Source organism: Littorina saxatilis, linkage group LG17 (genome assembly GCF_037325665.1).
Source record: "Littorina saxatilis isolate snail1 linkage group LG17, US_GU_Lsax_2.0, whole genome shotgun sequence".
Taxonomy (NCBI): domain Eukaryota; kingdom Metazoa; phylum Mollusca; class Gastropoda; order Littorinimorpha; family Littorinidae; genus Littorina; species Littorina saxatilis.
Genome location: NC_090261.1, coordinates 41,917,294 through 41,942,649, shown reverse-complemented (window position 1 = coordinate 41,942,649; position 25,356 = coordinate 41,917,294). Strand labels below are relative to the sequence as shown.

Sequence of the window (25,356 nt, the reverse complement as noted above, 5' to 3'; positions counted from 1 at the left end):
CTCATTTGTTATTATCCTTAAAGAGCTCACTGCTCAATGGATTGTATGTGTGTGTGTGGGTGTGTTTGTGTGTGTGTTTTGTTATTGTTCTGTTCAGTTTCAATGAATATTTTGTCTTTCATTGAACGTTCCATTCACTTGCCTGTTTTTGTTTTGTTTTTTGGAAGTTAAGCATTCTTATCAGTTTTGTAATGTTCTGTTTCGTTTTTACATTTAGTCAAGTTTTGACAAAATGTTTTAACGTAGAGGGGGAATCGAGACGAGGGTCGTGGTGTATGTGCGTGCGTGCGTGCGTGAGTGTGTGTGTGTGTGTCTGTCTGTGTGTGTGTGTAGAGCGATTCAGACTAAACTACTGGACCGATCTTTATGAAATTTGACATGAGAGTTCCTGGGTATGAAATCCCCGAACGTTTTTTTCATTTTTTTGATAAATGTCTTTGATGACGTCATAACCGGCTTTTCGTGAAAGTTGAGGCGGCACTGTCACGCTCTCATTTTTCAACCAAATTGGTTGAAATTTTGGTCAAGTAATCTTCGACGAAGCCCTGACTTCGGTATTGCATTTCAGCTTGGTGGCTTAAAAATTAATTTATGACTTTGGTCATTAAAAATCTGAAAATTGTAAAAAAAAAAAAAAATTTATAAAACGATCCAAATTTACGTTCATCTTATTCTCCATCATTTTCTGATTCCAAAAACATATAAATATGTTATATTTGGATTAAAAACAAGCTCTGAAAATTAAATATATAAAAATTATTATCAAAATTAAATTGTCGAAATCAATTTAAAAACACTTTCATCTTATTCCTTGTCGGTTCCTGATTCCAAAAACATATAGATATGATATGTTTGGATTAAAAACACGCTCAAAAAGTTAAAACAAAGAGAGGTACAGAAAAGCGTGCGCTATCCTTCTTAGCGCAACTACTACCCCGCTCTTCTTGTCAATTTCACTGCCTTTGCCATGAGCGGTGGACTGACGATGCTACGAGTATACGGTCTTGCTGAAAAATGGCATTGCGTTCAGTTTCATTCTGTGAGTTCGACAGCTACTTGACTAAATGTTGTATTTTCGCCTTACGCGACTTGTTTTGTTTGCTTTGATTTTTTTGTTGCAGTGTAGTTTGCAGGGCGAATTATTCAGTATGTCCTTTTTGTTTTGCCTTGCTTGTTTTGTTTTTTGGTATTCACGCCGGATGAATGCTTTCCTGGCGAAAGAACTAGTTTATTTAAGTTGCTTGTTTATGGACACTCCATGAGGAATTGGAAGAGGACATCTCAGCAGGCCATTAATTAATGACGCAGAAATGACACGGGCTGACATTTCAGCGAGGCAACACACGAAAAGCACGTGCTACACGGACTGAACCGGAGGATCCTGCTGTCATCGTGTGCACGGAATATGCACTCACACCCCATTCTGATAATCATCGGTCCATGCTCTCGTTCAGTGTCTAAATGAGACCCGAAGGGAAGGAACTCATTTTACCTGAGTTCAGGATGCTCCCACCCCTGTAAAATAGAGTGTGTGTGTGTGTTCGTATGTATGTGTGTGTGCGTGCGTGCGTGCGTGCGTTTGTGTGTGTGTGTGTGTGTGTGTGTGTGTTCGTGCAACCGACCAATCCATCAACCAACCCAACTACAACTTGATTAAAGTCTTCAGTTTTATTAGTTGTATTGGTCATTCTAGGTGTCTTAGACAAGTAGGCTACATGTAGTAATGTTGCACCAAACTGAAATTTAATTAGCAGTCGTCTATACCGGCAGCTGTCTTTTCGTCGTTTTGATCAGTTACATACAAGTTTACCAGACGCCTTAGGCTACAGCTGTCAAAGTCTCAGACTGTAGAGCATGTGCTCCAGGATTTCAGACTTAATCAATTTTTTGCGCATTGTTGGAAGAGATGTGGCGACAGCCAGTCCCACTCCATAAAAACAACAACAATAGCAATGACCTTTTTTTTTTATTGTCCTTGGAAACATATTCTTCGACGCATCTAAACTGTCTGTCAACGTTTATAAAACACACATTTTTGAAATAATTATTAGGACATTCAATAAGACAAACACACCTAAAACACATACATTCTTATATAAACGAGCACACCAGTCCTATTGCCACTAACCCTAACTCAGTGTGCTGTCATCTTATGTTAATAAAAACGGCCTCAAAAATATATTATAAATGAGATTTTTTTCCTTATTAAAGCAGTACGAAACTATGAGGGACTTCCAGAAGACCGCCCACTTTATACCAAGGGCTGGTATCCGAGTTTAAGGCGTCCAAGAAGAAGAACAAGAACAAGAACAAGAACAAGAAAAACCAAGAACACAAAAACAAGAACAATTAAGAAGCTGTCAAAGTCTGACGAACATTTTAAGTCTTACAGTGCACAACACTCAAAACACTGAGCATACCTTCTAGCTCTCACACAAAAGGTACTTCGTTTTTGTGTGGTATGGATTTCTGTTCTAGATTAAAGGACATGCATTATGCATCCTTATGAAGATATAATAAATACCACGAACTACATTTTTGACCCTAGACAGAAAACGGTTCCTATATATATAAAGAAGCCCAAGGGTGCAATGTCTTGTAAAGTTTAAAACGATGTTCATCTCCCCAGTTGTGTTTCAACTGACTCTGTGTCTACATCTTGGTGGTGGGTTTAAGTTTGCACGTTGAAAATGCATTCCCTCTCGTGTAAACGATTATGCTTACTACAGTATTTGTGTATTTCAGATCTGAATCTGTCCTGGATTTTACGTGAGCTAAAACTATACCTTCCCTTGGACACATACCAAAAATCTGTAGGAAATCGACCTCTAAAAATGTGTGAAGTTTTAAAGCCTTAGTTTTGAAAACGTTCAAGAAATTGATAATTGTCCATTATTATTTTGTCAAATTTTAAGGTCTGCAATCTTTTTTTTATTTCATCTTTTTTCCCTCTCTTGTTATACACTTCTGATCCTCTATCTCTGGCTTGTTTCTTTCATCTCTTCCCACTTTTCTTTATTCCCCTCACATCTTTTTTTTTCTTTTTTTTCTCTTCATCTCAAAGTCTTTTCCTGTTTATTCGGAAACGAATCTATTACTAATGTCCTCTGCCTTTCCCCCATCCTGTTCATTCATTACCATAAGTCTCCCCACTGTTTAGTCTGCAACCCCCCGCGGGTTAGGGGGAAGAATTTACCCGATGCTCCCCAGCATGTCGTAAGAGGCGACTAACGGATTCTGTTTCTCCTTTTACCCTTGTTAAGTGTTTCTTGTATAGAATATAGTCAATCAGTGTCTGTACAGATTTTAGTCAGGCAGTATGTAAGAAACGTTAAGTCCTTTGTACTGGAAACTTGCATTCTCCCAGTGAGGTAACATATTGTACTACGTTGCAAGCCCCTGGAGCAATTTTTTGATTGGTGCTTTTGTGAACAAGAAACAATTAACAAGTGGCTCTATCCCATCTCCCCCCCCCCCCCCCCTTTCCCCGTCGCGATATAACCTTCATGGTTGAAAACGACGTTAAACACCAAATAAACTTTCAAAGAAAGAAAGAAAGAAAGTTTAGTCTGCAGAAAATTGTCTTCCTGGCTTATGTTCGAGAATATTACGGCATTGGGCCATAAGAATGAATGTGAACGGGCGGTTCTGGTGAGGTTATGTCCCCTCTTTCATTTGGCTGGTAACTGGCACCACTTCGCGGCAAGATCACACGAGAAAGGAACAAACCTTGCATTGGTCCCAAATTCGGTTTGGTAACAGTTCGTGTGTAAGTCGTGCAATTTATACGGTAAACAGACAATGGTCGGTTCTGGTGAGGTTATGCCCCTTCTTTCTTTCGGCTGGTAGTAACTGGCGCCACCTCGCGGCAAGATCAGAGGAGTTGTCTCGCGTTATCACCCCAGAAGCGCTCATTGTGCTTGTCCCACCATCAATTGGAAGTAAAATAGCAGGATTTCTTTTTGGTTTACACGCCCACATAAAGTTTAAAATATCACAATCGTACACAGAGATGACCTCCTGCCCTTTTCATCATTGTTGAAAAGCTTAGCCTGGAGAAAGCTGGGAAAGATTAAAATCTGCCGAAAAAAAGAACACGATGGCTATCAAAAGGAGGCACTTCAAAAAAGAAAGTATATATTCTTCTTCTCTGGTCATCATCATGTTCTCGCGATATGAAAGACATCCTTGAAGTAATTGTCACGGACATGCAACTACATTGCACCCCAACAAAGAAAGTATGTATCATTCTTCTTTTATCATCATGGTCTCGCGGTATGAAAAAACATCCTTGAAGTAATTGTCACGGACATGCAACTACATTGCACCCCAACAAAGAAAGTATGTATCATTCTTCTTTTATCATCATGGTCTCGCGGTATGAAAAAACATCCTTGAAGTAATTGTCACGGACATGCAACTACATTGCACCCCAACAAAGAAAGTATGTATCATTCTTCTTTTATCATCATGGTCTCGCGGTATGAAAAACATCCTTGAAGTCATTGTCACGGATATGCAACTGCATTTTTATAAAACAAAACGTGTATAAAAAAGAAAAAGTGCACGGTGCCGGAAATGAAAGAAGAAAAGATAATAAGAGATTGCAGACAGTATGGAGAGTTCGTCTTATAATTGCTCAAGACCTGGAGGGACAAGAATAGTCCAGAATCAATCCATTAGCTGGTCGTTATTTTGTTTGATTATTTCAAACAGACTTTGATGGCCTTTCCTAATCTCTCCTTGGGTATAGAATTATATGGCCTTAACCTTTCCCAATTAAAAACATGCTTGGTTTACTTTTAACCTTCTTCATTGAAAAGAATACATGAACGGGTCTGCGCATTCTCGACCTCTTGCAAAGATAACGCCTCCAAGCTTGTTTTATTTGTTCCCTGTCTTGTTGCCGGAAGGGGTAAACCTCAAAGACTGTTGGCTAAAAGGTAATAATCATGTTTCTTCGAATTCTCTCTGAAAAGAAATCAGGAAATTATTTTGGCTTCCTTCAAGCTACATAGGCAATACAAAGTTAACGCAATTAAAATTACAGTGATTCCTTTTTCAGCTGATCACCAAAACATCCTGCTTGCTGCCGCGCGGGCAGAGAAAATTTTCCCTCTTTATCTTCACCGCGCTGGCAGCAAAACCCCTCACGCGGAGGTGTTTTCAGACAGGCCAGACACAGGTTGTCCCGGAGGTAAAAAGACTTATTTACTTTCCAACAAAAACTCATTGATCAAATCATTAATTAAACCAACAAAGCATTTATCTTATGATATTTTATCATTAAATTTGCAATAGGCAAGAAAGACTCATGTAATATTCAAAAACGGAATTTATATTTCAACCAATCGATGATCTGTATAAAAAAAAACACACCAGCGTGTTATCAAACAAAGAGTCAAAAGGGACAGTTGGAGTTTGAGTTAACGGAGTAAACCCCGCCCAAAGAAGCATACGTGAACCTCATGCTACAGGCTGTAATGTTGTTGTTGTTGAAACGCTGTAACACCCCTACTTTACTTTTGCACCTTCACTCCTGGTCCTCTGACCTTTACTTTAACACGCAGACAACTTTCGCTCAGGTTAAAGCTTCAGTCATCAGACAAAAATGTAGTCTTTTTCAAACGCTGAAATGTCTCTCCTGGTTTACTGTTGCATCTTCCCTCTTTTTTTCTAAACCACTTGCGCTTAGGTTAAAGCGTCAGTCACCAGATCAGACAATGGTAGTTTTCAAACGCTGACACTTTTCTTCTATATAGTCCCTTTCTCGTCGTCTTACCTTGCCTGTACCGTGCAATCAAGAGAGAGAGAGAGAGAGAGAGAGAGAGAGAGAGAGAGAGAGAGAGAGAGAGAGAGAGAGAGAGAGAGAGAGAATTGAATTGAACTTTATTTAACAAGGATTAAGATTTAAGGCTACGCCTTTTCTTACAATCTGTCCTTGGGACGCACAGACACACAATGATAAAATTGAAAAATTAAAAATTAAAAAGTTAAAAAGTTTACCAACAAAAGGAGGTCAGAAAACTTCAGCACGTGATGATAAAGATGACTATTATGATGATGATGATGATGATGATGAGAGAGAGAGAGAGAGAGAGAGAGAGAGAGAGAGAGAGAGAGAGAGAGAGAGAGAGAGAGAGAGAGAGAGAGAGAGAGAGAGAGAGAGAGAGAGAGACGGGTAAAGTCAGACAGAAAAGTCCAGAGACAGAGATAAACAAAAACGAACAACTGAAGAGACACAAAACACCAAATCTACAAGGCAACTCAGTCATGTTTTCCTTCATTAGTAACCTCTCCGTACAATTCCATCATTGTCATTTGCCGAACCGGTCCGCAAACAATTTGTACAGCAGACCCGACAAGCGCGTGTCGTTGTCATTATTGTTATTATTACCACCGTGATTACCACCGTTATTACCAACATTCCCACTGCTGCCAAATCCGCCATCGCTGATGCTGGGCTGGCATCTCTGCAGGCATTCTCGCAAGTTGAGAAAGTTGTTGGAGTTGCCTCCACATCCACCGTAAACGAACGATTTGCACGTATTCGTGGCCGAGTCGAAGTGGAAGCGCGGGATGAGGGCTCGACAGTCCCCTGTCACCGGAGGCAGGGAACAACTCTGTGCTGCCGAGACCGCTGCACGTGAACAACGACAGGGAAAAAGTAGGTCAGGCAAAGGTTATGGATAAGTACACACGCACACACGCACGCACGCGCGCACGCACAAACACGCGCGCACGCACAAACACGCGCACGCGTGCACGCACGCACTCACACACACACACACACACACACACACACACACACACACACACATAGACACACACACTCACACTCCGACACAAACACAGACACACTGACACAGACACACTGACACAGACACAGACAGACAGACAGGCAGACAGACAGATTGACAGACAGACGCACGCACGCGAACACACACACACACACACACGCACACGCACACAAACGCGCTTGAATTTTCAGATGTCCGTTTTGCCTATCATCATTAGTTTAGAAGAAGTCGTGTATCAAATGAAAAATTCGCCCTGCCTGGTTGAACGAAGGAAAATGAAAGGGAAGCAGAAGAAAAAAAAAAACCCGCTTGTTGAAGGGTCTTTAGCATTAATGAACACAATGCATGCAACACTGATGATATGTATGTTAAATACCCTTGCTTTTACTAAGACAAACAAGTCACGAGCCAATCACAAGCGAGGGGTGTGTCGGAAACATGTGAAGGAGTAGAATGTGTGGATTTATTTGTCCCACTAAAAGCAAGGGTATTTGCTCTTTCACAACCCACACAAACCCGACAGAGTTATTTCCGAACATCGTCTATTGGTACAGCAAAAACATCCTACTCTGCACAGAATGCAGCCATATGGTTATGAATGTTGGTATGTGTCCATGAACCCCGGCCGGGTCATACCTAAGACTTTAAAATTGGCAATCTAGTGGCTGCTCCGCCTGGCGTCTGGCATTATGGGGTTAGTGCTAGCTAGGACTGGTTGGTCCGGTGTCAGAATAATGTGACTGGGTGAGACATGAAGCCGGTGCTGCGACTTCTGTCTTGTGTGTGGCGCACGTTATAATTATGTCAAAGCAGCACCGCCCTGATATGGCCCTTCGTGGTCGGCTGGGCGTTAAGCAAACAAACAAACAAAATGTGTCCATGTGATAGGATGCTCTTATTCCATGTGCACGGACACTGTTGACTAGAATATGTGCACGGACACTGTTGACTTTTTGCAAGCTTTGAAGACTTTACATTTAGCCCAAACAAAAATATATGTTGGTTTAGGGTTATCCGACCTACCCTATTTTTTCCCGCCGACCCTAACACTTTTTTTTTCATTTCCCCCCCAAAAAACACCCAAAACATCCAACCTCTGGCACATTTTGCGATCCATACTTTAGACAGTTGTGCAGCACTGACACATTAAAGAAAACATTTCTTTATCCATTTTCTGCCAATATGACTTGCATTAATTTTCCTCTTTGTTTTATTCTTCTCCTGTTTGCGTAGGGCCTATTTCACGCAAAGTCTAGACAGTCTGTTAGTTCCAAAATAATGAGTTTGTTTCTAGTCCAATTAAACTTGTGACGAACAGTTTATTCATCTAATTACCAAAGCTGTATTTCAGTTAGACAGTTTATCCATCTAATTCGGAAGGCTTTTGCAGCGTCAAATTTGCTCATTGAGCTGTATAAATCCCAGGGAAGGTACAGAGATTACTTGTTCATTAAGGGAGATAATGCAAATGTCTTTCGGCTTAACTATCAGACAGAACAGTTAAACCATCTAATTAGGGCCTTAGTAAGCCATCTAATGAGGGCCTTCGTAAACCATCTAATAAGGGTCTTAGTAAACCATCTAATTAGGGTCTTAGTGACAAAGGGCGAAGTAGCCTAGTGGTAAAGACCTGCGTCTTCAAGCTGAAAGGTTCGAGGTTCGAATCCCGGCTATGCCTGGTGCGTTAAGGGTGCAGAACCTGGCCATACACGTAAAAGCCCATTCGTGCGAATGAACGGATGCACGTGAGAGGTGCAGCACAAATGCAGAAGGTCTTAGAGGTACCATGAAATATGCCAGTGAAACAAATTCACCAACTGGTTAGGAAAGGCATTCGTTTCTTCTTCTTGCATTTCAATGTGATTGATGAGTGAAGAAGAAGAAGATGAAGAAGAAGAAGACAGCGGCGATGAAGACGACGACGACGACAATGATGATAATGATGATGATGATGATGATGATGATGATGATGATGATGATGACGTTGATGATGATGAGGAGGAGAAAGATGGTAACGAGCGTGCGCGTTTCGACAGGCCAGCAGTAGTAAAATCAGTCACAGAATCGTTTTCAGCATCTATGAATATTTCATGACATTATCGCAGCTTAGGGATCGCTACGATGAAGTTAATAGTTATATGTGTCCTCAGTAACCGATGTGCTCTCGTGCTTCCACAACACATAGTGCATTTTCTGTGTAAATGAGTGCGCTTGCGGGGCAACCTATTTGAGATTGTTTTGTTGTGCGCGCTGGGTATCGATTCAAGCTTGTACGTAATCAAAAGAACGTCGAGAGGGTCGCGGTTGTTATGGGGTAATGTTGAGGGAAGTGTATTGGTACAACGTGTGTGTGTGTGTGTGTGTGTGTGTGTGTGTGTGTGTGTGTGTGTGTGTGTGTGTGTGTGTGTGTGTGTGTGTGTGTGTGTGTGTGTGTTTCTCTTTTTCTTTCTCTTTCTCTGTCTGTATGTCGCGTTCAGTCTCGCTTTATGTGCGAAAGCAAACTCATATACTTACACACAGGCTTGCTGTCTGTCCAGGGGTTTGGAAAGGTCTGTGTCTCAGCAGCTGAAACGAAGAGACACAATAACATAATTATGAGACGCATGGCATTCACGAATGTGACAAATAATGTTTTCTATCAGATAACTCTCAGCCATATTTAAACAAGGTATAAAAAGACACCCCTCCCCCTCTTACCCTCTCTCTCCCTTGCTTATGAATTGCCCTTGTTGATAAAATAATTCTCTCTATTTCTCGCTCTCCCCGTCTTTCTCTCTCTCTTTTTCTCTCTCTCGCGCTCTTCGTCTCTCTCAATCACTCACTCAATCTTGCTCTCTGACTTTGTCTCTGTCTCTGCTTCTCTCTCTCTCTCTCTCTCTCTCTCTCTCTCTCTCTCTCTAGATCTCTCTCTCTCTCTCTCTCTCTCTCTCTCTTTTTCTTTCTGACATCGTTTCTCTTCCTTGTTCTCCCGCTTCAATATGCAATTAGAAGGAAAATGCATCCCACCTTTTTCACACACAGCAACATCTCCGTACCACAGATTCTTCACCTTGCATTGTTTTTGCCGACTGCAGTATTTCTGAAAAAGAAATCATCGTCATCATCATCATCATCATCATCATCATCATCATCATCATCATCATCATCATCGTCATCGTCATCGATCGTCATTGTCGACGTCGTCGTCGTCTTCTCCTTATCCTTATTTTTTTCTGTTTTTCTTTTTTCTTTTTTTTCTTCTCTCTTTTTCTTTCTTTTTCTTCGTTCTTCGTTCTTTTCTCTTTTCTCTTTTTTTCTTTTTTCTTTTAGATTTTATTTACTTCTCTTTTTTTTATCCTTACTTTCGTCATCGTCATCATCAGCAGTAACACCATCGTCGTCGCCATCATTATAAACGTTTTGCAGTTGTAGCTATACTTCTCCTTGTGAGCAATTTCATATGCACTTAATAAAATAATGGGGAAAATAATAGAACAAATTTAAATAGTATAACAAAAATTAAAAACAGATATTGGAACGTTTTGTGCGTGAAGGTATGGCCAGAGAGAAAACAAGAGACATTTTTTGTTGTTGATATTTTGAATTTGTAAATTTTTTCTTTTAAGAGAAATGGTTTTAGTGTTTTTCATAAAGACGTGATACGAGTCATTCAAAAGTATCGGGCTTTTGTCACTGAACAATTGTTATTTTACTTTAAATGTACAGTCCTTCCCGTACAAGCAGCCTCGTACACCTCCTCAGAACATCCCCAGGATTCAGACGGGATAAGCGCATCTTTTCATGTAGATACATACTAAAAATCAACTGCATGGCTACGTTCTGCGCAGAGAGACTATTTTCCTGGATTTATTTCGTGTTGACACAAATGTCAATGCGCTACAATGGATTCAGCTGAAACAACTCCCACTCTGCACAGAATGCATGCAGTACGTCACTCTCTTGGTTTTTGGTATGTGTCCAAGTGAAGGGATGCTCTCATTCCGTGTACCGGCACGGTTGGCCTAGTGGTAAGGCGTCCGCCCCGTGATCGGGAGGTCTTGGGATCGAACCCCGGCCGGGTCATACCTAAGACTTTAAAATTGGCAATCTAGTGGCTGCTCCGCCTGGCGTCTGGCATTATGGGGTTAGTGCTAGGACTGGTTGGTCCGGTGTCAGAATAATGTGACTGGGTGAGACATGAAGCCTGTGCTGCGACTTCTGTCTTGTGTGTGGCGCACGTTAAATGTCAAAGCAGCACCGCCCTGATATGGCCCTTCGTGGTCGGCTGGGCGTTAAGCAAACAAACAAAAATCTCATTCCGTGTCACAGCCTGGACAGATCTGTGGCGATGAAGATGATCGCTTGCACGTCACTGAATGCTTGCGCCTGTAACTGTAAGGCCTGGCGCTCACCTATGTAACTTCAGCAGGACCGACGACGCACTGCAGATAATCCCAGCCTGCTACACGTTGCGTGAAAGGAAGACAGGCCAAGTACTCGTCATAATCCCTATCGCAGCATCAATAATATGCAGTGCGTCGTCTGTTCCGCTGAAACTGCGCAGGTATATTCTGCCCTTAAGCATTTCAAAGACCTGAACTTGCTGCGAAGACAATCTGTGTCAGGACAAACACCCAAAATCGTCCCCAACACAACATGAAAACAACACATTAGGATACACCATATCTTCTTCTTCTTCTTCGTTCTTGGGCTGAAATTCCCAGGTTCATTCATGTTTTTGTACGAGTGGATGTTTACGTGTATGACCGTTTTTACCCTGCCATTGAGGCAGCATACGCCGATTTCGGGGGAGAATACATCATATACATTGACACTTACATTGTTACAAAGTTCGCTCCTACACTTGCAGAGTGTACCGCCGAACCACACGGCGTAGCCATCTGATGGGAAACAGATCCTGCCACAGTTTTCTGGAACTGAACAGACAACAAACATTTCAACAATTGAAAATAAAATGAAATAAAGTTTAAATTTTTTTTTAAAAGATTTCTGTACTCACCAATACAAGCACAGCACAATACAATGTCAAACTTTGGCTTATGAAAGCTTCTTCAGGACAAACAGAAATGGAAACAAAAAGCATATGAAATAAGATAAAAGAAAAGAAATAGTATACACGAGAGAACATAATTATTAGAACGGTGTACGAATCCAAATGTACTGCGCACAATCACACGACTGTGATATTCAAGATAGCGCGCACGTGTGTATAGAAAGAGACCGTGAGAGGCGAACACAATGACAAACGGACGTACAGAAAAATATAAACTTTTCAGAAGGGTGCAATGATGGTATGTGCACGTACACACGACTAGGATATTCGAGCATGCCGCGCACACGTGTGCATAGAAAGAGACACAGACAAAGAGATAGACGGACAGGCCGACTTACAGAGATAGAAACAAAGAAAGGGGGACAGAGGAAAGCACGCACACGTACAGACTAAACTGAATGACAGAGACATAATAACTAAGACAGGGCCGCAAAGGCAGATATCAGGAGTTTTTTTTTATTGGTATAATTATGCTGATCCTTCTATAGCTGATATAATTTCAAATTCCTATTCCTCGCTGCATATGACTCATCTCATGGTGCACTAGAAGGTCAGAATTATTTTGGCGGAGGTGACATCTATATAAAGCTGTGGGGAACGAAGGAAGACCTTTAAAACGCTGCCAGCTTTTTTGTTTAAGGACATAGAAATCACCGTCTGAGATTTGAAGGCAAGAGTAGAAGAAGACGGCGTAAGAAAACATAGGCGTTGCTATGTTTGCTGGGAAGAAGTTGTCTAGATTTACCTTCGACCAACACGCGTTTTAACAGCCAAGGCGACATTTCCTTGCAGGTAAAGGTAAAATACACGTTACGCAAATGTGGAATGTCGTCCGCAAGTGTTGTAGGTTCCAATTTCCCTCCGACCAAGTTCTTTCTTCGTGGTACATAGTATAGTAAGGCTTTCAAACCTCAAACTCTGGTCGAACAGAGCTGTGACAATTCTGTCACAACCATCTTGACAATTATACATTACAAAACAAATTAACAAAGTAAAACAACCCAAATTTAATAAACTTCTAGAGCCTTGTTCTTACATGTAAATGATATATACTATAATGCAGGACACACCCCGTCAACAGTCTACACGTCCCAGCCATACAAGGTCAAACATCATTACATATAAAACATACTCAAACCGAAAGTCTGGTTTAGTTCTGGAACACAACTGTGATAATTCCGTCATAACCATCAGATTTTCAATTACCAAATTAATAGGAAGAAGGGCATTAAGTATAGGAAAATACTTTCAGATTGTTGGGAATATCTCTGCGAGTGATCGCTCTACCAAGAGTTGGCTTTTAGATTTTTCATTTCATTTCATTTTCATTACTTTATTGTCCCATCGCTGGGAAATTCGGGTCGCTTCCTCCCAGTGGAAAGCTGGTAGCAGCAACGGAGTCGCGCTACCCAGGTGTCTGCGTGTTTAGGTGTATTCAGCCACCTGCACTTATGGCAGAATGACCAAGGTCTTTTACGTGCCATTGTGATGACACGGGGGTGGGACATGGCTTCCGTCTCTGGGTCTGCACATAAAGTTGACCCGTGTCAAAAGTTGTTTATGAGAATAACAGAGTATAAGTCACGACGTTCCGTTCTATAAAACTCAAGGATTTTCCTGTTTGGCAGTTTACTCTACATGGCTGCCGGGCTCACCAAACTGCGCGTCCCTGCGTCCTTATCATAATACGCACTAAAAGCCGGAAAAAAAACCGTACTAGAAATTCATGGAGGGGGTCCCTTGACGCACTACAACTGAGAAGAGCGGGTCCCAGGACGTACTTCATATCCGTTAAAATGCGTGCCACTAGTACTGTTTTCAGAAAATGTTCTACCAGATCTGTACAGACGCCACTTTAAGGAGTTAATCTGACCTTTATGACCAGACTAATCTTGCGAAGGTCTCATTCTCAAAGAGTTTTAACAAGTCGGCATTACTTAAACCGGCATGAGCGCTCCAGAGGTTATGTGTAGGAGAGGAATATGACTTTCGAAAGAAAGGAACCTCCTTGGTTTCCAATTCGGACCCTCTAAAATTCTACTGTGAGGGTCCATGGACCCCCCCTACAAATTTAATTTGGGAGTCCAGGGACCCTTCAGGTTGAATGTCCGTGGAGAGCCCTGCCGGCTCGATGCCTTTACGAGAAACAGAGGTCGTTAATGAAAGACTAATCGTCCATTTGTAATGCTTAATGTGTGGAGTGTTGATGGATGTGTCATTCATATTTCTTATTCTGACAGGGAATAATTAAGACGGCTTCCACCATGGACATGCAGACTATGAGAAATGTCTTCTTTTGGAGAAAACCACAGGAGCTAGCTTTGCTCTCACTGTCCCTCTCTCTATGTGTCTCTTTCTTTATGTCTCCATGTCTTTCTGTCTGTCCCCCTCTCCCTGTATCTGTTTCTATCTGTGTCTGTCTGTTTCTCTTTCTCTCTGTTTCTTTCGCTGTCTCTGTATGTGTGTCGATCTGTTTGTCTCTCTTTCTCTCTCTGTCTCTGTCTTCGCCTATGTCTCTGTACGTTTGTATGTCTGTCTGTCTCTCTTTATCTCTGTCTATCTGTCTGTCCGTCTGTCTGTCTGTCTCTCTGTTTGTCTGTCTGTTTGTCTATCTGCCTCTCGGTCTGTCTCTCTCTCTCTTTGTCTCTGTCTGACTGTCTGTCTGTCTGTCTATCTGTGTGTCTGTATGTCTCTCTTTGTCTCTGTCTGTCTGTCTCTTCTCTTCTCTTCTCTTCTCTTCTCTCTCTCTCACTCTCTCTCTCTCTCTCTCTCTCTCTCCATCTCTCTCCCCCCCCCTCTGTCTCTCTTCGTCGCTCCATCGCTCTGTCTTTTCTAGACTTTTCATTCAGTCTTTTTGACATGCATCTCGGGTCTTTCTAGCCAAGGTGTCTGGCGTTATCAGTGGCGCTTTGGAAACATTTCCATTGAATCTTACAACTCAAATTCCAGGCCGCAAGGCGTTCTTACAAAAACTTGTTGTGAAGCTAACATTTTTCATCGAATTAGACACTCACAGACGACGAGCAAACAGATGACTGCGCGATTTGCGGAAATCGTGAACACTATTGACAAAAATGACTGGCTAACAACAAAGGCTGGCGAGAAAAGTATAACAGAAATGGCAAAGAGGCGAAACCTTTTCATCGCTTTAGACACTCTCAGACCCAGACAAGGACCGGAACGGGTAAATGCATTATTGAGACTTTTAAAAGTGCTTGTATAGTCTTCGATGACAAAACTAACTGGTTGACAACACAAGGAGTAGAGAATTTTTTTGTAGCAGAAACGGCGAAGAAGCTGGTTTCTGCTCCCCTTCCAAAGGAACACTCTTTTCATTTTCATTAGACACACTCAGACAGGGGCCAGAACGGGTGAATGCACTATCCAATCTAGAGACACTTGAAAATGATTGTAAAGGTTCTCATGATACAAGTGACACGCTAACAACATACATCGGCTGTCGAGAAAAATATAGTATGCGTACCGCCAACGGAGCCAGTTTCTGCGATTCGGTGGTATGCCAGTTGCTATTTACTCCACTGCGAAGCTGAGAAAATTGTGTTATTTCGAATAGTATGTTTGCCTGATGGAATATGAAAGACTATCCCCCAAAACTGTGGATTGAATAAAACGAACAAAACTCTCCGACGATTAGATTAGGCCTGGCGGACCCCTGGGCATACAGAAGACTCAGTTACCTACACTTTATGACAAGCTCAACCAAAAAAATCCTGACGTGCAATCTGAAACAATACAGTTTTTTGTCCCACAAATTTTTCTCTTCTGTTTCAGGCATGAAACAAGTATTACACATGCGGTTTTATCCACGACGCGTCACCAGGTCGCAATTTGGCACTTAAAGAAAAGGTCGATATCCAAACTTTTCATCGCATTAGACACTCCAAGACCCAGACATGGACCAGAACGGGTGACTGCATTGTTGAGACACTTGAAAATGATTGTAAATTTTGGGATGACGCAGTTGACTGGCTAGAAATAAACAGAGGCTGTCGACAGAAATACTATAGTAATAACAATGGATCTGTTTTCTGCTCTTAGATAAGATAAGATAAGATAAGATAAGATAAGAACACTTTAATGTCCATTTTCATTTTACATAAACATGGAAATGTGTCTTTTGGCACCACATCGTATTTCTAATAACACAAACACACGATCAAAAAGCATAACTGAACATAAGTAACTTATCACAGACAGACAGACAGACAGACAGACAGATGGAAAGCCAATTCCTGTTAGCTCACTATTATCAAGCCTACTAACATTTGTTATTTAGGGAATAAGAGTACCCTAGCTTACTTTTGAAACATAGCACAAATCTGAGAGATTTTCTGAATTAATTTTGTATGTGGCTACCCATGTCATTCTGCAAAATTAAATCGGCAAAACAACAATCCCATCACGCACAGAAAACAGTCACGCTGGGTTTTTACATTTAGTCAAGTTATGACTAAATGTTTTAACATCGAGGGGGGGAATCGAGACGAGGGTCGTGGTGTATGTGCGTGTGTGTGTGTGTGTGTGTGTGTGTGTGTGTGTAGAGCGATTCAGACTAAACTACTGGACCGATCTTTATGAAATTTGACATGAGAGTTCCTGGGTATGAAATCCCCGAACCTTTTTTTTCATTTTTTTGATAAATGTCTTTGATGACGTCATATCCGGCTTTTCGTGAAAGTTGAGGCGGCACTGTCACGCCCTCATTCTTCAACCAAATTGGTTGAAATTTTGGTCAAGTAATCTTCGACGAAGCCCGGACTTCGGTATTGCATTTCAGCGTGGTGGCTTAAAAATTAATCAATGACTTTGGTCATTAAATATCTGAAAATTGTAAAAAAAAATAAAAATTTATAAGACGATCCAAATTTACGTTTATCTTATTTGCCATCATTTGCTGATTCCAAAAACATATAAATATGTTATATTCGGATTAAAAACAAGCTCTGAAAATTAAATATATAAAAATTATTATCAAATTATTTTTTTTCGAAATCAATTTAAAAACACTTTCATTTTATTCCTTGTCGGTTCCTGATTCCAAAAACATATAGATATGATATGTTTGGATTAAAAACACGCTCAGAAAGTTAAAACGAAGAGAGGTACAGAAAAGGGTGCTATCCTTCTCAGCGCAACGAATACCCCGCTCTTCTTGTCAATTCCACGGGCATTGCCTTTGCCACGGGCGGTGGAGTGACGATGCTACGAGTATACGGTCTTGCTGCGTTGCGTTGCGTTCAGTTTCATTCTGTGAGTTCGACAGCTACTTGACTAAATGTTGTATTTTCGCCAAGTGAAGAAATTGCATCACCCATCTTTAACCTGAAACTGAGACTGAGATGGTTCCGAAATCAAGAAAAAACAAGTCGCGTAAGGCGACATTACTACATTTAGTCAAGCTGTGGAACTCACAGAATGAAACTGAACGTAGCCCGCCGCTAGTGCAAAAGGCAGTGAAAGTGACGAGCCTGTTTGGCGCGGTAGCGGTTGCGCTGTGCTTCATAGCACGCTTTACTGTACCTCTCTTCGTTTTAACTTTCTGAGCGTGTTTTTAATCCAAACATATCATATCTATATGTTTTTGGAATCAGGAACCGACAAGAAATAAGATAAAATAGTTTTTAAAACGATTTCGGAAATTTAATTTTAATCATAATTTTTATATTTTTAATTTTCAGAGCTTGTTTTTAATCCAAATATAACATATTTATATGTTTTGGAATCAGAAAATGATGAAGAATAAGATGAACGTAAATTTGGATCGTTTTATAAAAAATTTTTTTTTTTACAATTTTCAGATTTTTAATGACCAAAGTCATTAATTAATGTTTAAGCCACCAAACTGAAATGCAATACCGAAGTCCGGCCTTCGTCGAAGATTGCTTGGCCAAAATTTCAATCAATTTGATTGAAAAATGAGGGTGTGACAGTGCCGCCTCAACTTTTACAACAAGCCGGATATGACGTCATGAAAGACATTTATCGAAAAAAAGAAAAAAAACATCCGGGGATATCATTCCCAGGAACTCTCATGTCAAATTTCATAAAGATCGGTCCAGTAGTTTAGTCTGAATCGCTCTACACACACACACACACACACGCACAGACACACACACATACACCACGACCCTCGTCTCGATTCCCCCCTCGATGTTAAAACATTTAGTCATAACTTGACTTCATGTAAAAAGCAAAACGAAACAACAACATACGTTTAAAAGAAGTTGTAACGTTCAGTCATAGACAAAACTCTGGGATTTAATAATGGACTCTCGCCAGCGTGAGGACGAAGTGCTTATTCGTTGATTGTTACATTAGTAATTGTTTATCCGTCAAGCTATAACATCGCGACGACGTAAGAGTAAATGATTCGTAATTTTGTCTATGATTAAACATCCCAATAATTAACTTTTTATTTTATTTTTGAAACGTGTGCACTCAAAGCATCACACAGACAAAACGTATACCTGCTTGGTATGGTGCAAGTTGTCCTGAAGACTGAAGAAGCAGCAAGGGGAAGACTGACAGCAGCGCATAGAAATCCATTGTGCTTCACGTGCTTCTTGGAACTGTAGAATGGGGTCACTGGAAAACTGATCCGTTTTCCTGCCCAAAACAGTCGGTACATTGTAAATGAGCCAGTCTGTCTGTCTCTGTCTGTCTGTCTCTCTGTCACACACACACACACACATGTACACACACACACACACACACACACACACACACACACACACACATACACACACACACACACACGCACCCACACACACGCACACATACACACACACACGCGCGCGCACGCACGCACGTACGTACGCGCGCACACACACACACACACACACACACACACACATGTATGCTTCATGAATTCGTTCTGTCTTGTTTGTCTTTTTTGGTGCTCTCTGTGTTTGTTTCGGAAAAAGAGACATAGCCACATGTTATCAGTAGACATTTAAAGACCACCTGCCTCTTTACAAACTCCTCACACCCCTGAAAAGTGCGGTTTTAATGGACACTTTCAGACCACCGAGATCGATTGTAGGTCATTAGAGGACGATAACAGAAGAGGACCGAGGGTGAACTAATGGCTCACTAACTTTAATTTGATTGCCCCGTTTTGAATGGCTCGGCCGTACGAAAATAGGAGTGATTAAATTTACATTTCTTCTTGCGTACACCAACGTATCGGTGGCAGAGTAGCTCCGATGGTAGAGCACTGGACTTGTGATCCTACGACCACGGATTCGAATCCCGGCCGGGACGGACGCGGGTCAACTTTATGTGCAGACCCAGAGACGGTATCCATGTCCCACAGTGCACATAAAAGACCTCAGTCATTCCGCCAAAAGTGCTCGAGGCTGATTACACCTTAACACGCACACACCTGGGTAACGCGACTCTTGTTGCTGCTAGCTTTCCGCTGGTAGGAAGCGATGCGAATTTCCCAGCAATGGGATAATAAAGTAGATGAAATATTCACCACCACACATATCTGTGCACAGGCTTTCACACCATCCTGACCTCAGGTCAAAATGAGTTCGGCTCATTCTATCCCTGACAGGATGCCTTGGTTTTCCTTGTCTGGCGAGGAAATCGATTTTTTTACATATTTAGATCTTTTCGTAATGTGTTATGGATATAAGCAGATTCGCGATCGTCGATAATGATTTTTCATGGTGTTGTGTAATTTTTAAATTACAAAGGAATTGATATGTAAGACAGTTTCAAGCGAGCTATTTTTCGCGGCTGTATTTACTGTGCAAACAACTCTAAATATGGCAAAAGTGTCACGTGATAATCAACCGTTTGGTTTCGGCGCTCGCTGGAGCAGACGATTTTTTCTGACAGTGATGCAACCATATATTACGGTCTCCTTCCGGCAGCAGTCCCAAAATTTCGACTTGTTTTGACCTTAGAACGATGTCTTTATCATAACTGTGAAGAACAGAACGGAGATCACTGTCGAAGTCGGCCAATCTGCAATCATTTTCGTCTCGCGAACACTGCTCGGGAACAACATATGGGAGATAACTCAGTAATTCTTGTTTTGATAGATTCGCGTAGGACTTTAGCTTCCGGTCAGAGAGATAACTGGCGATAGCCGTGGAGCGATGATGATCAGAATGCCTTTCACACGGGATAATAACATCCTTATACTTTGACACAAACAAAGATATGAACTTCCTGTGCAGACTAGAACATATTTCATGTATTCATTTCGCGGATTTACATATATATATATATAGCCGTCACATACGAAATTAATTCCGCAGAAAATCCCTCTCTTCGGAGAAAACTGTCAGTCTGTTGATTGTCGGTACGTGTCCAAGTGGAAGAATTCTCTTCTCTAACGTAAAAGCCTCGACAGATCTGTGGTGGTGAACAAGTTAGCTTACACGGGAAGGATGGTATCCTTTAGGATTCTGAAAGCGTACGAGACAAGAGACGAATCGGCATGTCTGAGGGGATATGTACGGGCAATCTTTCACACGTAGATAGGAAAGTAACTGTCCAAAGAGGTTGTTTTTGGACTGTGAATGAACCTCCGCGAAGAAACTTCATTCTCGCTTAACTAGTTTCTCAACGGAAAAGAATCATCACGATTTCTGCAAAAAAGCTCGTTACTGTGGGACTTTTTTTTTGGGTGCGCTTTCATCCGAAAGAACGATACGCGTTAATTTTTCTCAGTCATTGCTCCGGAAGAAAGGGAGGTATTTTGGAGGGTAAGGAATTCAAATTGATTTCAAACGTGATTAATGGTCTCATGGGTTGTTTTCGGTCACAAAAATCGCTCCTTGCTTGGCTTCCAGAGAAACTGCATACTAGTACCTCTGCTATTCTACAAGACAGACGTATCGCAACTGAAGTATTAAAACGAACAAGCGCGAGCGCGCGCGATTGTGTGTGTGTGTGTGTGTGTGTGTGTGTGTGAGAGAGAGGGCGAGAGAGAGAGAGAGAGAGAGAGAGAGAGAGAGAGAGAGAGAGAGAGAGAGAGAGAGAGAGAGACAGAGAGAGAGAGAGACGGAGAGACAGAGACGGAGAGAGAGACAGACAAACAAACAGAAAGAAAGACATACAGACAGATAGACGGACAGACAGATAGACAGACAGACGGACACGGAAACGGAAACAGACGGAGGCTATAGGTGAGACCGGTGTGCCTGTCTGTGTGTCTGCCTGCTTCTCTGTCAGTTTGTTTGTGTTTTTCTCCGTTAACCTGGCTGTCTGTCTAGTTGCAAGTGCTAGTAGAAAACATGTCCAAAGTGAAAACATTTGATTCAATTTTGTCTCCGTCATTTACTACTGCATAATTATGTTAACTAATACTCACACAAAATGAACAAGGTTTACCTGTGAGTCTTCAGGAATGAAGACGAAGACAGAAGAATTATCCCACAAGCTTTCACACCGTTGACAAAAAAGTCCACGTTATGTGACTAATTATGTGACTAATTATATACCTTATTGAAAGTCAGCACTTTTTCTAACCCCCAAAACTAGGTTGGCGGTCTCAATCTTTTCTAATAATCCTGGACAAAACACACTGCGTCACTTGCCAACTAGTTTGTTATACAGAACTAGATCCTCTCGAAGGAATCCTTTGCTCGTTTCAGCTCTGGGTCTGTACTGGTATCTGTGGAACGACCGGTATGTATTTTGACCTAAAAACACAGTTTTACGCAGCAAGGAGTGACTTTCTAAAGAGAGGAGACGAAAAGAGACTGCCTAATTAATGAACCCCTTACTTCCTCTTTGATTTCAGTTTGTCCTTGTGTTAAAAAAGAAAGGAAAACTGAAAGGTTAACTGTTTTATATGTGGAACTCCGCCCCCAGACGCGAACACATACGCAAGCATACGTGAAATAAATGCAACAGGTCGTTGTTGTTTTTTTTTAATTTTATGTTCAAACGCAGTTACTATAGCTCTAGTTTAACTTTGCACCTTCCCTCTTCATCGTCTAACCTTTACTGTGCCGTGCAATCCACTTGCACACAGATTAAATCGTCAGTCACCGGACAGTTTTAGTTTTGTGTGTGTGTGTGCGTGTGCGTGTGTGTGTGTGTGTAAAGCGCAGTAACTTCAATCGTAGTTTACCGTTGCACCTTCCCTCTTCATCGTCTAACCAGGGACCTATATATATAGGTCTATCGTCTAACCTTTACTGTGCCGTGCAATCCACTTGCACACAGATTAAATCGTCAGTCACCAGCCAATATTAGTGGTTGGTTGTTGTCAAGCGGAGTAACTTCAATCGCAGTTTACCTGTACACCTTCCCTCTTCATCGTCTAACTTTTACTGTGCCGTGCATTCCACTTGCACACAGATTAAAGCGTCAGTCACCAGACGATATTAGTGTTGTCAAACATACAAATCTGGACCCTGTTTATTCTTTAACGTGAACACGAAGTCGATCAAAAATGCCCTGTTGGATGTATTAACTGCGGTGGATCATTGTTTTACATTATTTTTATTAAACAGTTTTAATGCCCGATGAGGTTTATGACTATCAATGCTACGGAAGTCGGCCATTTTTGCCAATATCCAAAAGCATATTGGCAATAACAAAGACGCATGGTTCCGGTTTACCCATCTGTACCACACGATGTTTTAATCGACAACAGCATACACTGACAACTTGAAATTCTTCTCGGGAATGTTTTTCAGTTTTACAAATGTCGATAGCATACCCTTTTCTGCTAACTTCCCGATAAAACAGGACTAAATCAATTATTTTCTGTCCCTAACCACCACAAAATGCCCAAAGTCGAAAGATGTAGTACAAACAGGGGAGTAAAACGGAACAGCCGTTTTTGTGTGCCTGTGTCAGTTGCCGACTGACACAAACTTTCGCATTCGGCTTTTCTTATCTCGTAACTCCACACTAAATACCCCACTTCCCCTCTGAAGTATTGATGTACAACCCATGGCACTAACATTCATGTAGTCGTTTATAACTGAGGTTGAAAAATTCGCTTCATGACGAGACAAGTATAAATGCCATTCACCCAAACTGAAAACTTCGCTGCCGTCTGCTCGCGATTAGCTGTTCTCTTCTCCTCCCCTTGTTGCATCCTAGTTCTTCAGTTGTTTCTATAAAGAGACCAAAAAGCAATGTACTCACGTTAAAATGACGAACACGGAACGAATAACGGCGACGTTTCGACCTAAGTTGTTTCTAGTTTTCCGTTTATGTTGTGTTTTGGTCTTCTTCATAAGTACTCTTGTTCAAAATTAAAAAAACTCAAACTTCTTTTTGTTGTATTCGAATGAACTAATAAAAAGCTGTTTAACAGCTGTGTTGTCAAATCGAGTTTTTTTCCAAAGTCAGTGTGGCGCCTGCGCAAAACTAATGCGCATAAGAAACGGCGTCTGCTATCAAAACCTGAGATCAACGCATCGACGCAAAAACTGTCATTTTGTAAGTTTGGAACAACAAATCAAGGTCAGAACAGCTATATAATCGCTATTGTGTTTTCAGCGTAGCAATACGGTCCGATATTTAGACTCGAACAAGTATAATGCGACTCGTCTTCGACTCGTCGGCATTATACTTGTCTCGTCTAAATATCGGACCCTATTGCTACGCTGAAAACACAATAGCTGTTAATATTCGCTCGGGATACTGATGAAAGGAACCCGGAAGTGACGTATATCGGCATTTCTCAGAGTAAAAATTTCAAAAGTTTAATCTACTACAGAACAAATACGGGTAAAGGGACATTTATTGAAAATGAAATAAAATATGTGCTATTTTTAGGAGTAACATAAAGGCTACATTTGGTATTCGTTTTAGTTTCTGTATTTGTTTTTGTTTGTTTGTTCGTTTGTTTGTTGAAAGTATTGCAACTATCACATACTTTCATTTATTCTGTGATCTTAAATCAAATACGTCGAGATCCACTTGCATTCCATGCGAACATGGACAAATATCGAAAGCGTACACTCAGTCAACATTAGTCGACGGTCAGCACAGGAAAATTTTTTTAAATAGTAAGTAAACGTGTACATTCAGTTTTATGTCTCAGGCACTGATCTAGAAAAGTCACGGGCAAGATTTACACACGACCAGATGCATGTGCCATCGCTGAAACGGTTTCGCAAAGCTAAGACCAGTGATGTGAAACCGGAAGTCAAACCTTAACCACTCGATCACCGTATTTTAAAGCGTGTGTTGACACTGCAGCGTTTAATTAGTAGGCGGGTATGTCACTCCTGCCCCACATGCACTTGTTTGGTTTCGGCTAACCCACTCACGGGGCGCCGAGTCTCGCGAAATGTGGCGACGCTGTGTTGTGTGTACTCTACGTCATCAACCCGTGTCTGCTACGTCATGACGCCGAGAGTCGTGATCATGATCGAGACTAAATCTTGTCTAGGTTATCCAAGTTCCATGGTGGCGAGAACTTGTGCGGTCTTCAGTCTCGGTTGTACACGTAATCAGTCGGGGCTGGCCGAGACAAGGTCGAGACGCGGTACATCCTGAACTCAGGTAAAATGAGTTACTTCCCTTCGGGTCTCATTTATCCCTGACAGGATGCCTTTGTTTTCCTTTTCTGGAGAGGAAATCGATTAAAATTTAAAAAAAACCCACCATATTTAGTGCTTTTCGTAATGTGTTATTGATATAAGTAGATTCGCGATCGTCGATCATGATTTTTCATGGTGTTGTGTAAGTTTTACATTACAAAGGAATTGTTATGTAAGACAGTTTCAAGCGAGCTATCTTTCGCGGATGTATTTAGTGTGCAAACAACTCTAAATATGGCAAAAGTGTCACGTGATAATCAACTTTGTCATGTGATCATAACAAAATGGCTACGGAGCGGACGACACTTTTTTCGTAACCAGTTGGGAGTGATGCAACAATATCACGGTCTCCTTCCCACAGCAGTCCCAAAATGTCGACTTGTTTTGACCTTAGAACGATGTCTTTCATCATAACTGTGAAGAACAGAACGGAGATCACTGTCAAAGTCGGCCATTCTACAATCAAGTTCGTCTTTCGTCTTTTGATCAGAAACATTAGCGAAAAACATATGGGAGATAACTCTGTATTCTTGTTTTGATAGATTTCGGCTTTTAGACACTTTCTTTCCCTGTACTCCGCGTAGCAATTATCCATCCTGTCAGAGAGACATGAGCGATAGCGTGGACCGATGATTATCAGAATGGACGCGGTAGTGGTAGTTGACGCCAACCGTTTTGTGCGGCAGTAGATTTAGAGAAAGTTTGTTGTTGTTGTTGAAGATATGCATGGTAAAAGTTGAATACATCGATCTCATTTTGAATGCCAGTCGTGCCATATTTTTTCGAAACAAATACTGATATACCTCTTGTACTCCTTCTCGTGAAGAAGTTTGTAATTGATTATTTTTTGTTGCAGTAGGGAATTTACGTGTAGCAACTCTGAGTAACAAATGATTTCTCTGTCATTTGTAAAGCTCACAAAAACGTTGGCAAAGAAGTTCCGACCATTTAC

General features: G+C 41.3%; 1 protein-coding gene across 1 annotated transcript; it reads right to left on the bottom strand.

Annotated features, from left to right (window-relative positions):
- Positions 1-6,256: 6,256 nt before the first annotated feature.
- LOC138951990 (uncharacterized) lies at positions 6,257-21,656 on the bottom strand. Its single transcript, XM_070323562.1, has 6 exons — positions 21,226-21,656; positions 18,342-18,480; positions 11,619-11,716; positions 9,807-9,879; positions 9,315-9,365; positions 6,257-6,640 (listed from the first exon to the last, which is right to left on the bottom strand). Exons 2-6 carry the CDS (start codon positions 18,418-18,420, stop codon positions 6,318-6,320), a joined length of 624 nt encoding a protein of 207 aa, XP_070179663.1. The 5' UTR covers positions 18,421-18,480; positions 21,226-21,656; the 3' UTR covers positions 6,257-6,317.
- Positions 21,657-25,356: the final 3,700 nt, after the last annotated feature.

Excerpts from the sequence above, each read along its gene's own strand:
- LOC138951990 (XM_070323562.1), bottom strand. The coding sequence starts at position 18,420 with ATGGATTTCTATGCGCTGCTGTCAGTCTTCCCCTTGCTGCTTCTTCAG. Across the intron at positions 11,717-18,341 it reads ACTTGCACCATACCAAGCAG|TTCCAGAAAACTGTGGCAGG; the intron begins GTATACGTTTTG and ends TTGTCTGTTCAG. Across the intron at positions 9,880-11,618 it reads GGAGCGAACTTTGTAACAAT|AAATACTGCAGTCGGCAAAA; the intron begins GTAAGTGTCAAT and ends TTTCTTTTTCAG.